This window comes from Drosophila biarmipes, chromosome X (assembly GCF_025231255.1).
Source record: "Drosophila biarmipes strain raj3 chromosome X, RU_DBia_V1.1, whole genome shotgun sequence".
NCBI lineage: Eukaryota > Metazoa > Arthropoda > Insecta > Diptera > Drosophilidae > Drosophila > Drosophila biarmipes.
In genome coordinates this window covers 12,559,899-12,571,139 of record NC_066611.1, presented here as the reverse complement: position 1 = coordinate 12,571,139, position 11,241 = coordinate 12,559,899, and the positions used below count along the sequence as shown (strand labels likewise).

The window sequence follows — 11,241 nt, the reverse complement described above, 5'->3', positions numbered from 1 at the left end:
ATATGTCTTTAATGTAAATAACATATTTAAGTTAAAAATATCTATAATATTAGAAAATGTAAGTATAAAAAACATAGTATATTTAAACTGCAAAATATATCACTCAGTGGACTGTTAAATACAATATTAATTTAGTTTTATAAATATTTTTTGGCAAAAAAATTTTATAAAATAAGGTTCAAAAGATAAACATTTATTTTAAGGGAAATCAAAACATTTAGAGCAAAATAAAACACAATGTAAATTATCTATAATATTTTCTTTCTTTCTTTTTTCCCCCAATAAATGCTTTAAAATATATTTAAATAAAAAATGTACCAATAATTCAAATTATTAAATGACAACAAATTATACAAAATAAAAATAAAATATTTTGTAAAATGCCTTAATATATTTTTAGGCATTTCTTAAAATTTAACCATCTACCTTATGCTATAAACTCATTAGATGAGTTGTTTAAGTTTTAGCTCACAAAAAATTATTAAAAATTTATAATAATAAATAAAAATTTATAATAATAAATAAAATATTTATATTTTGTAAAATTGTAATATAATTTAGAGCTAATCTAAGCATTCTCGACCCACTGTGCCAAGGGGACATCATAAAAACAGCTGCCGACCCTGCACAAAGATGATGACTGCGACTCCTGATGATGATGACCCCCTGATCCCCGACCCGCCCCCGGTCCACCGCCCCCACTCCCCCTCCATATAATGCACGCTAAATACATAGTTTGAAAATAGTTTTGAACCCTTTCATCAGGCAGCCCCACAGCTCGCAGGCAGCCGCAAACAAACAAAAAAACCCATGGGAACTCGACTCGTGGCTTTGGCACCAGCATCCCAAAAAGGGGATGGGAAATTCTTTGGGGCGGGGGACGGGCGGCGGAAAAGCGGGCTGGTGTCAGTGGCAGAGCATTGGCTGTCATTTTCCCTATTTTTCCTCTGTTTGTTTTATTTCTGCCATATGACCTTTTTTGTCACATTTAGACCGAGTTACATTTTGTCAGTCCTTAACCAACTCATCAGGGTGGGCCAAAACTGCACTGCTTTGTGCTGATAAATGAAAGGCGAACGTCTGCCGGGCCCCACTCTACTAGGGATTTTCCATAGGGTTTTCCTCGAATTTTCCTTGCATTTTCCGGGGCCACCATCCCTGCTAACCACATCCACAGTCTGCGCTGCGTCTGAGTGAATGTGTCTGTGTGAATGGCTGCCGAAATGAATGTTGCAACTAAATGAATAAATGGAAATTAGTGCCAAAAAGGCAACGATGCGCACACAATGAACGGACAAACGGACAGCGGACACAACACGACGGACTTACGGACAGATTTACGGACAACGGGACGAATTGACGGACAAAAAAGCCCATATTTTTGGCGGAGAGCTGGCTGCACTTGAAAATGAAGCATCTGGCGAAATCATTTTTCATAGTCTTTTTTGAAGGCCTAATTTTGATTGCTTTTAGTTTAATATTTAGTGACTTGTTGGTTTCATTCAGATTTATAAATATTTTATAGTAAAACTTAAAACTTTTAAAAATGTTTGTGACTTCTGTTTAAATGTCATAGCAGCTCTCATTTAAAGCGTCTGGCCCCCAGAAAATAGCAGGAATATTATCGTATAATTCAAAAAGGGCAGAGAAAGCGGAGTGAAAGCGGAGAAAGGGCAAAAAGAAGCAGGGCATTGAAGCGAACGCATATCTATCATTAATATCGCTGCAGTCAGCTGCTGTTGTGCTCGAAAAAAAATCCAGCGAAAATGGAAAGCATAAGCAAAAATAGAACTGAATATTAAATACCCTATTACAAAATATAAAACATTAAAATTGAAGTTTAAAAATACATTATTTTTAAAATTAAATGGCTGTTGTTGAAGATATTTTTGTAGAAACTAAAGGCCCCTTTTAAAAATGATTAAATATATTTTATTGACATGTTTTTAGCCTATAAAATCTACACTAAATTACATTTTAACTCAATTATAAAAATTTATAAATATAAAAACTCAAAAAAATGTTTTAAATTATTTGGAAATATTAAAAAAATAAACCTAGACCTTGTAAATAGGTAATACCCTTGGAAAATAGGAAAATGGAAAAATGGCTGAGGAGAAGAAGAACGCTGCTACACACACACACATACATGGACGGCCATGAATGCTAACACACACCACACATACACACACTCACTCACACACATACACCATTGTGTGGCAGCGAGGTTTACTGGGCTGCATTTTCTGCATTTTCCAGCAGCAGCGGCGGCGGCGGGAAAAGCTGTGGCAGTAACTGACTGCTGAACTACTGCCAACTGCAATTAATCATTTTTCTATCATTTTCAGATTTTTTACACACACACACACACGGTGCCTGGTTATACATATACATATGTATGTGCCTGGGGTAAGTTATGATTTTTCGCGATGCCGTTCGACGATTTCGGTCCCCCTTCCTTTTGGAAAATGTTTCTTCCGGAAAAGGGAGTTTGCTTTTCTTGCAGCAATCTATAGAGGTTATATATAAAATGTAATCCCTTAATTGTTAATTATTTTATTAATATTTAAAAAAACAAGACAGGGGTTTTTAATTATTTAATTAGTAATTTAAAACGTTTTATCTCTTAAATGAAAACTTGACGGTGTTTCTGTATGGATTTTGCGATATATGCAGGCAGCACAGTGATGTGGGCCTATGATGCACGCCCGTAAATATGTGCAGAGACATCTGTCTGCTATTAGCCGCCGTAAATTGCATCGTCGCCATCGGCCTAAGCGATTTCTAATGGCGGAGCACAGCGGGCGGCACCAAACACCTCCGCAATCTCCTCCACAAATCACACTGTTAAAAACAATCACCTAAAAGCCTACAAATAATTCAAAACATTAATATTTTTTTGACATAAGAAACGCAACTGGAAGTATATATTAACTACAAAATGGTATGTAGAAAGGTAAAACTTTAATATTTTATAAGAATTAGTTAAAATCCTAAAATTTAAATTTTATTTAATACAATAGTTAAAGTATTTTAAATAAGATACAAAAAGCTTGTCATTTGATTTTTTTGAATTAAAAAGAATTCCAAATAATAGGTAAGACTTATTAAATAATTATTATTGAATAAATATGTTTTTGAAAATAGTTACAATACTTAATATAAAAAACAAAGAGCTTAATACCAATTATATATTTATAATTATTTATTATATAATATATTTATGAAGAAACATCTTTTTTATAGAAATTGAATTTAATATACAAATAAGAATATATGTTAATAATATCTTAAAAATACACTTCTTTTTAAGATTATTCAAATATTATTTTTAAAAAAATATTAATATTAATATACACAGTCTCCCTCTCTTTATAATAATGTGTATTGAATATTTTCCTAATCGTTGCTACTTTTAATATATTTAATATATATTATTCCTTTGCTCTCTTAAGTAGCATACAAAAATTATTAAACTAAATAATTAAATATATATTTTTATAACATTTTTTTTTTGAACAATAAATGTTCTTCAAAATTATGCTATCTTTTCCCTCCGTTTTAATAGGCCTTTAAAATAAATGAAGAAATATATTAAATATTTCCCAAATGGCTAATTTTTCCATAGATTGTATTGTGTTATTCCTTTCGAGCAGTGCTCTTTTGCGGATCCTTTGGTGCATGTGTGCCCAGAACCTGGCTGGCCGTACATACATATGTACATAGATTAGGTCAATTTGCTGGTAACTTTTGATGATGCCCCGGCAGAGGAGTACGCATCGCAGGCCAAGTCGCAGACTAAGGGGAAACTTTCGGCCTGGTCACTCATTGATGCGGATACATCCGGTGGTTCAGAGGGTGGCCGAGTGGGTGGCTCCGTGGGTGGCTCCGTACATAGGCAGGTGGTTCGAAGGGCATCGGACATCAACTGCTAACAAGTCAACAAGACCGGCTCCGTTCAGTCGGCCATTCGCATTCCCAGGGGACATTTGGTCAGCTCGGTCAGGTTAAGTGTTTTATGAACTTGTTTCAATGGAGAGTCGAGTTGAGTCCTCACGAAGTGCGTGTCTCTGTGTACGCATGTGTGTGGGTGCTGCAGGTGCCGTGTGGTGACATGTGGCCAGGCGGCAGGAGCACAAAACAGGAGCAGATCTAGGTCCTCGTCTGTTGCCATTGAAGCTTTTAATTTGATTTTCGTTCAAGTGTCGTTTTCTGTGGTTCCCCAATCGTCTGTCCCTGTCCCTGTCCCTGTCTCTTTCTCCTTCGCCTTCTCGCTCCCACCCTCAGGCCGTCTCTTTCTGCCATCTGCCTTCGCAATTTGTGCGTTTTGGACCATGTGCTGATTGTAGCCAACTTGAGCCTTTGGCCCGGCTTAAACTTCTTCTCCCGCTTCGATGGGAGATCCCACTTTTTGGCCAGCATTCCACTTGGGCTCCTGTTCCCCTTTTCGGTTGGGGTCTCAGTTTCTGATTCTCCTAATGAGGCATTCCTTTGCGCCCGAAAATTCTCTAATTAAAGGCGTCACAGGGCCATTCAAAATTTAAATTGCGTTGACCAGGTTCACAGCTCCTGAAAGTATAATAAAAATAAGTATGGGTTTTATGTGCGTTTTTTTTTAACTAAGTAAATTAATAAGTTGGGTAACAATAAAATATTATTAAATCAACAAGGTGAAACATTTACATATATTTTATTTTCATTCTACATTTGGTTCTACATTGGATTCTATTTATACTCATTATTAGTAGTGTTTGAAATAATAAATTTAAAAAAAATACCTAGCAAGAACTAATTGGGACTTCTAAGTTCACACTGAAGGTAACCTTTTTTAAGTGAACACTATAGATGAAGTGACCTTGCAGTGCATCTGCAAACCAAACTTCTGACTTTATTATAAATATACTTTACTATGTACCCTGTGCAAATGTTTAACAATAACTTTGTAAATATTAAATCAACCTTAAACAAACTAACCTCAATCTCTGCAATCATTCCCCTTAAATTCAAAGCTCAATAACCACAATGATTCAGTTTGCAAAGTGCCTGCGCAGCCAAGTGGGTGACATTAAGCTAACGAATAATTTAATTTGCAAAATGGAATTGGCTATAAATAAATATAAGTTACAATTTGGGATTTAGTGTGGTTTCAACCGAAGATGCGAGTGGTACATTATCGCCAGAAGGCTCTTCTTTGGAGCCAGCAAAAGCAGTTAAGGCCGCAGCCAAGGAAAATCAGGATAACGCTGGCCACTTGGCAGAGAATCCTGTCCAGAAATACGGATGAGTTCTGTCGCAATACCACCATTCATGGATTGAAGTACATTAATAACAGCAAATTGAGGAACAGTGATAGGTAGTAAAGGGAGAGGTATTCAAGAAATTGAAGATTAAATAATGCTAAAAGTAATTTCAAAAATATTATTTACCATTATTACATTACAAAAAATATTTAAAAATTGTTCTAACAATATAAAAAATTTAAAAACAAATTATTAAGCATACTCATATTATTCTGGTGACCTTTTAAACTGATTTAATTTACAATTAAAGGTTATTTTTCGGCCTAGCCCTGCTGGCGGTGCTCTCCATAGCCATTTACCTGATACAGGACGCCTTCGATAAGTGGAACACCACTCCGGTTATAGTGGGCATCGATCCGGAGCTGACTTCCATTGCCAACGAGCCCTTTCCGGCGGTGACCATCTGCAATCTGAATCAGGCTCTGGCCGAAAGGGTTAAGAGCCTGGCCAACGATTCCATGGAGTTTGCTATGCTGCAGTTGCTCTGCCGGCGGAAGGTGGATGTGGAATCGGTCAAGGGAAATACTTCCAACTGGGAGGAGTTTATACTAAATGTAGCTATGAAAAATATTTATTTCTAAGGTTTTCTTAGCTCGCTGGATACTAAAAGTCTTAGAAAACACTCTTTTTCTTGGATTTTTATCAAACTATCTTATCTTTTACTTATGTTAAATGATTTTTCTAATATACATACCCACAGATCTCACAACCCTGCAAATCAATGGTGATTAACTGCCGTTTTGGCGCCGACGATTTTGAATGTGCTCGTTTATTCCATCCCATTGTGACTGATGAGGGTCTCTGCTGTGTTTTCAATATGCTGCATCCCAGGTTTATGTACCGGAAAAGGTGGGAAACTCTATTTTCTTTTGACTTTCAAGTATTCAGAAATTTTATTATGATGCCAAACCAAAGGATAAGGCTTTTGTGAAAGTCTCTTCGTCAAGCACAGCTTTTGGTTGGGAACTTTTCTAAACGTTTGATAACTTGGAAGCCTTGCTTTTAGTCAATGGGGAAACCTCACTTATACCTTCAACTTTAGTCTATTAAAATATTTAAAGTGGAAAGTATATGGAGGAAATAATATTTAAAAAATTATAGTACTTTTTAACAAAACCAAAAACTTAACCTTTAAATTAAATATATGTAAATATGCAGGATGAGAATAAAAAGTAATGAAAAGCTAAATATCCTAACCATGTGATATAGATAGTCCTTTTTCGGTTAAACTTTCAAATATTTTTTTAAGTTATAATTTATAAAAATATTAATACTTACTTTAAAAAAATTTTTCTACTCAGATAATATAACAATATTTACCACAAGCTTTCCAAGTTGTACAAAAAATGGATTCAATTCGAATTCGATAAAATTTTTATAATGATACTCACTTTTCTTAACAAAACTTGATATCCATAACTTTTCTATTTGATTCCTAACAAATTCTGAATATTTCCCATAACAGCGTTCCCTATTCGCACCGCAACATAACCCTGCCCGCGGGTTTCCTGGCGGTCAACTGGCACGCGGAGTTGGGCTACCGCAAGCGAGGATCCCAGCCGGACGGGGACACTCTCCTCTACCCTCGCCGAGCCCAAGGCACGGGCGAGTCTCTGGGCCTTTCGCTGACCCTGGATGTGCAGGCGGATGCATACTACTGCTCCTCGTCCAGCAGCATTGGCTTTAAGATCGCGCTGCACAGTCCGAATGAGTCGCCGAATGTGCGCGAGACGGGAGTGCTCTTGGCTCCCGGAATGGAGACCAAGCTGCGTATAGATCCGGCTAAGATCCTCACCGAGAAGCACCTGCGCAACGTGGACCGCCAGAGCAGGCGGTGTTTGTTCCGCAATGAGCTGAAACTCCGCTGGTTTGCCCACTACACTCAGCGAAACTGCGTGGCCGAGTGCCTGTCCGGGTGGCTCATCCGGCACTGCGGCTGCGTGGCCTTCTACATGCCGCGATTGAACAAGAACGACACCACTTGCTCGCTGCGCAAGAGGGAGTGCGTGGAGCTGATACGATTCAAGACCATTGTGGCGATGGAGTCCTGCCTGGACGAGTGCCTGCCCTCGTGCTTCGACCTGTCCTTCAGTGCGATTGCCTATTCCACGAGGATCTCGCACGATGGCTTTAGGGAGGCTCCCTCCAATGGCGGCTGGAACTTCTCCGACGCCTATGTGGAGCGCAGCGTGGCGGTGGTGAATATGTACTTCAAGGATCCCACATTCAGGGCCAACAAGCAGACCGAGTTCATTGGCTTCTCCGATTTTTTGTGTAGGTCAAGGCTGGCTTAATACCCCTTGATCCTTAATGATATGTCTGTATCTTTCTCACAGCTTGCGTGGGTGGTCTCATGGGTTTATTCCTGGGCTTCAGCTTTCTCTCCATCGCCGAGTGTGTGTACTTCGCCTTGATCCGACCCTGCCGCACTTGCTCGGAGATCCGGCAGCTCAACCAGCCCAGGGAACAGCAGGTTAACCCCATGAAGTCTCCGCCCCCCGGCAACATCAGATACATTTCACCGGCACATTGGTTTCAGGCCGAGTTGGCCCATCAGCAGCCCCACCGGCAGCACTTTAATCCTGCTTAAACTTAGCACAATAACACTAATCTAGATGAGGTCCCAGTACTTGGTCACAAAGGCGTTTTTGGGCAGGGCCAAATTGGCGGGCCGCTCGTAGTTCATGGCAAACTGCTTGGCCTTGGCCTGCAGTTCATCGTCGAAAATCTACGTGACATAAATCCGTTATAAAAGCAAATAAAGAAGATATATTAAACAGCTTACATTGCACTCCTTCCTGTCCAGAAGCGGTGCCAAATCGAACTCCATGACGGGCAGCGAAGAGTTGATGAACCGCGCAGCATTGGCCACCTCGGGAACAACGTGTTTCTGCAGCAGCGTGATCTCCCACAGCGAACTATTGATGGCCCCTGATTTCACGGGATCCGTTTCCGTTTGGTTGTAGGGATCGCTGAGCTCATCGGCCGCATTGCTAGCGCGTATCAGCTTCTGCAGGCCCGTGTGTCTCAGCAGAAGATTGCAAACGAAACGGATCATGATCACAGCATCTTCGGTGGGCGATTGGAGGGCCAGGCGGGCGAGACGCTTCACAAAGGCGGCCACCAGATTCTCTGGCAAGTGGGTGGAGGTCAGGAAGATGTCGGCCAGGTAGAAGAGACGCGCCTTGTACTTGTTGAAGAACATCCGGGGGTAGAACATGTTGTACAGCTTCTCGTACACATCCGGATAGGTGATGTTTTGCTTTTGCATCAGCGTGAAGATGCCCTGGAGGGCCAGCAAGGCAATGGGGCCATCTGAAGGATGGGAAACAAGTTTTAGGATAAGATTTCTAGGGATAGAGAAAGAGGAATACCCACCAAACTGGTGCAGCGAGTCCATGAGGAAGTCGGTCAGCTGGATGGGATTCTTCAGGTGGTTGATCACGCGCTCCAGGAGCACCACCAGTATTTGCCGGTGCAGCTTCTCCTCCACTGCGCTGCTCCTGGCCATTATGACCTTCCAGAGATCATTCAGTCTCTTTTGGTTTTGCTCCAAGCTAAACTCTCGACTCTTCGCACTTTCCACATGGTAATCGGCAGTGTTTAGAACGGATTTTCCCAAATCGATAAGGTTGAGAATGGATAGGAAGTTCATGGCTTTAACGGGGATGTCCTTGAAGTCCTCCTTGGGGACCACTTGTAGCAAGTGCTTCAGCGTAAGCTCCAGTACATCTAGATTTTTGCAGTATTTCCCATAGTTGGCCAGCGCACTTGTGGGTGTTTCCTCGGCATTCAAGAGGGTTTCTATGATGGCACGGATTCTGTAGATGGGCCAGCCCTTGGTGGGTCCCAGGGGATGTTGGGCCTCCACTTTGATCAGCTGCATGCATACTTTGAGGGCGCCGGAACTCTCCGAGTTCACGAGGAGATTCTCCAAGAGGAGCAACCAAGTTTCCTCGTATAGTTCATGGATTTTGTGGGTCTGTTTTTCGCTGCCCTCGGTGGGTTTTCGCTTCAGCAGGTTCCTGAATATCACCTCGAGGGTATTTATCACCTCCCCAGCTGGCACATTCTCCGGAGTGGCCTTCTATATAGGTTCAAACTATTTATATCATATTTATTTAATAATTTTAATGACTTACCAGCAGCTGAACGAATCCCTTGAGCGTTTTGATGTCCACATTCTTGGCATTCAGCAGCGCATTGGCCTTGGATTGCAGCTGCTTCTTGGCCAAAGGCTCCCCGATATCCTCGTCCTTCTTCGCAGCTAAACGTTTCATTTTTAACTAAATAAATGTGGTTTAAAACAATTTAAATTCAAAGCAAAACAAAACACGAAAACATGCGGCGTGCTCTTAGGGAGTTGCCAGATCGGTAGGAAGAGGTCAGTCAAGCCTTGCCACCCCTTTTGTGGTAGAAACTATCGTATGCACAATAACTATTGTTTGGTATTTTTATTTATGAAATATTTAAATTTTACATAACAAAATTGTAAGGACTTTATAATGACAAATCTGCATTTATATTGTTAAAAAAATATAAAACGATACATCGATAAGTTCACTTTTCAACGGTGATATAATATAGTATGACCTAAAAAGTTAAGATATCCTAAATATAAAAAAAAATTAAAATATATGTTTAATTATTTTAAGTGTCAATAAGCTATACTTCTTTTTTAAGTGACTTAAAATCCGTTTTTTCGTCAATGAACTTTCTTGGATTATTATTGTAATATTACGAGATAAAATTTTTCTATTATTTAGCGTGCATTTCTATATTTAATAAGATTTTTTATAATATATATGTCAATTTATAAAATCACATAAAAATATATGGCTTAATCAACGCGTTTATTTAAAATCACTCATTTGTATACTTTGGCGCCATTTTAAGGTCATACTGAACGTTTGGGACTATCGATATGTTCGAGGGCCTACTAGTTCAAAAAGTACATCTCTAGCGCGGCAAGTTCAAAATACGAAAGAAATGAATTTATATTTGAAACATATAATTAGATTTTTTTGTTCTTTAAATATATTTAATTAAGCAAAAAAAAATTAAAAAAAATTGTTGTAATAATATATATATTTAATAAAAATAATATCCAACTTTCGTTTTCATTCATAAAGAAAAGTCACTCAAATTGAGTTTTCTCTTAAGCATGCGGCTTATTCTGAGTTCGGTTTTTCGCTTTTGCGCTCAATTCACGTTCGGCTGGCTAACGAAGCCGCTTTGTTTACAAATATTTTCTGTTCCTTTGGGAATTTGCATGCGCGCCTGTTGCGTTCTTTTCGCTATCGAGACAAAAAGTTTAAAGGGCAAGGAGGTACCCTGAAAAAGTATATACAGAAAAAATGTACATTTTAAATGAAATAAATACATTCATAAAAAAAAAAAATATTTATTATTTTCATTAGAAAAATATTTGTACCTTTACCTATTAAAATGTAAAACGTAAACATTTAATAGAATTAAAAAATTGAATTCCTTGGTTCAAAAAAAAATGTATGCTTGAAATTCCAAAATTAAAAAAAAAACTCTTGCAATAAACCATTGAAAAAAATGATATATGTTTTGTTTTTAATTATTAACAAATTTTTAAAAAATTAAGAAATAATTTGAACCTCTTAAAATAATAATATTTTATTATTTGATATTTATTTTTCATTTTTTGAATAGCCAACTTATGCATTTAACAAAAACTTTTGTAATATGAATTTCATATTAATTATAATTTTATAAAACTATTTTTTTAATGTTTTCACATTTTTAGTGGTGTTTAAAAAAAATTCTAATTAAGTTTAAAAAAGTGTTAAATTTTAGAGCAACGTTGAGTCTTTTTCGCAGGCGGCAAAGCGCTCAAGCTCGGCCCACTCGAGCCGCATCCATCGGATCTTCGGCTCGTCCTTCGTCCTGTGTTTTGGTTTTGCGCCCACTT

At 38.4% G+C, this 11,241-nt stretch overlaps 2 protein-coding genes across 3 annotated transcripts; one reads left to right on the top strand and one right to left on the bottom strand.

Annotated features, from left to right (window-relative positions):
* Positions 1–5,156: 5,156 nt before the first annotated feature.
* LOC108025947 (pickpocket protein 28) lies at positions 5,157–7,890 on the top strand. Its single transcript, XM_017096644.3, has 5 exons — positions 5,157–5,353; positions 5,551–5,854; positions 6,001–6,149; positions 6,766–7,574; positions 7,637–7,890. The coding sequence occupies exons 1-5, from the start codon at positions 5,157–5,159 to the stop codon at positions 7,888–7,890; spliced, it is 1,713 nt and encodes a 570-aa protein (XP_016952133.1).
* LOC108025948 (nucleolar complex protein 4 homolog B) lies at positions 7,830–9,664 on the bottom strand. Of its 2 annotated transcripts, none has more exons than XM_017096646.2 (4): positions 9,443–9,664; positions 8,679–9,387; positions 8,086–8,615; positions 7,830–8,028 (listed from the first exon to the last, which is right to left on the bottom strand). In XM_017096646.2, the coding sequence occupies exons 1-4, from the start codon at positions 9,578–9,580 to the stop codon at positions 7,912–7,914; spliced, it is 1,494 nt and encodes a 497-aa protein (XP_016952135.1). In that variant the 5' UTR covers positions 9,581–9,664; the 3' UTR covers positions 7,830–7,911. The 2 variants fall into 2 exon arrangements, with proteins under 2 accessions (XP_016952135.1, XP_050746310.1); XM_050890353.1 differs by having other exon boundaries at positions 8,679–9,384.
* Positions 9,665–11,241: the final 1,577 nt, after the last annotated feature.

What these genes read in the sequence shown, in the direction of transcription:
- LOC108025947 (XM_017096644.3), top strand. Translation starts at nt 5,157, where the DNA reads ATGCGAGTGGTACATTATCGCCAGAAGGCTCTTCTTTGGAGCCAGCAA. An exon ending in GGGAGGAGTTTATACTAAAT is followed by an intron (nt 5,855 to 6,000) that starts GTAGCTATGAAA and finishes ACATACCCACAG; the next exon opens with ATCTCACAACCCTGCAAATC. An exon ending in TGGCTTCTCCGATTTTTTGT is followed by an intron (nt 7,575 to 7,636) that starts GTAGGTCAAGGC and finishes TCTTTCTCACAG; the next exon opens with CTTGCGTGGGTGGTCTCATG.
- LOC108025948 (XM_017096646.2), bottom strand. Translation starts at nt 9,580, where the DNA reads ATGAAACGTTTAGCTGCGAAGAAGGACGAGGATATCGGGGAGCCTTTG. An exon ending in GGACTCGCTGCACCAGTTTG is followed by an intron (nt 8,616 to 8,678) that starts GTGGGTATTCCT and finishes CCCATCCTTCAG; the next exon opens with ATGGCCCCATTGCCTTGCTG. An exon ending in TGGACAGGAAGGAGTGCAAT is followed by an intron (nt 8,029 to 8,085) that starts GTAAGCTGTTTA and finishes TATGTCACGTAG; the next exon opens with ATTTTCGACGATGAACTGCA.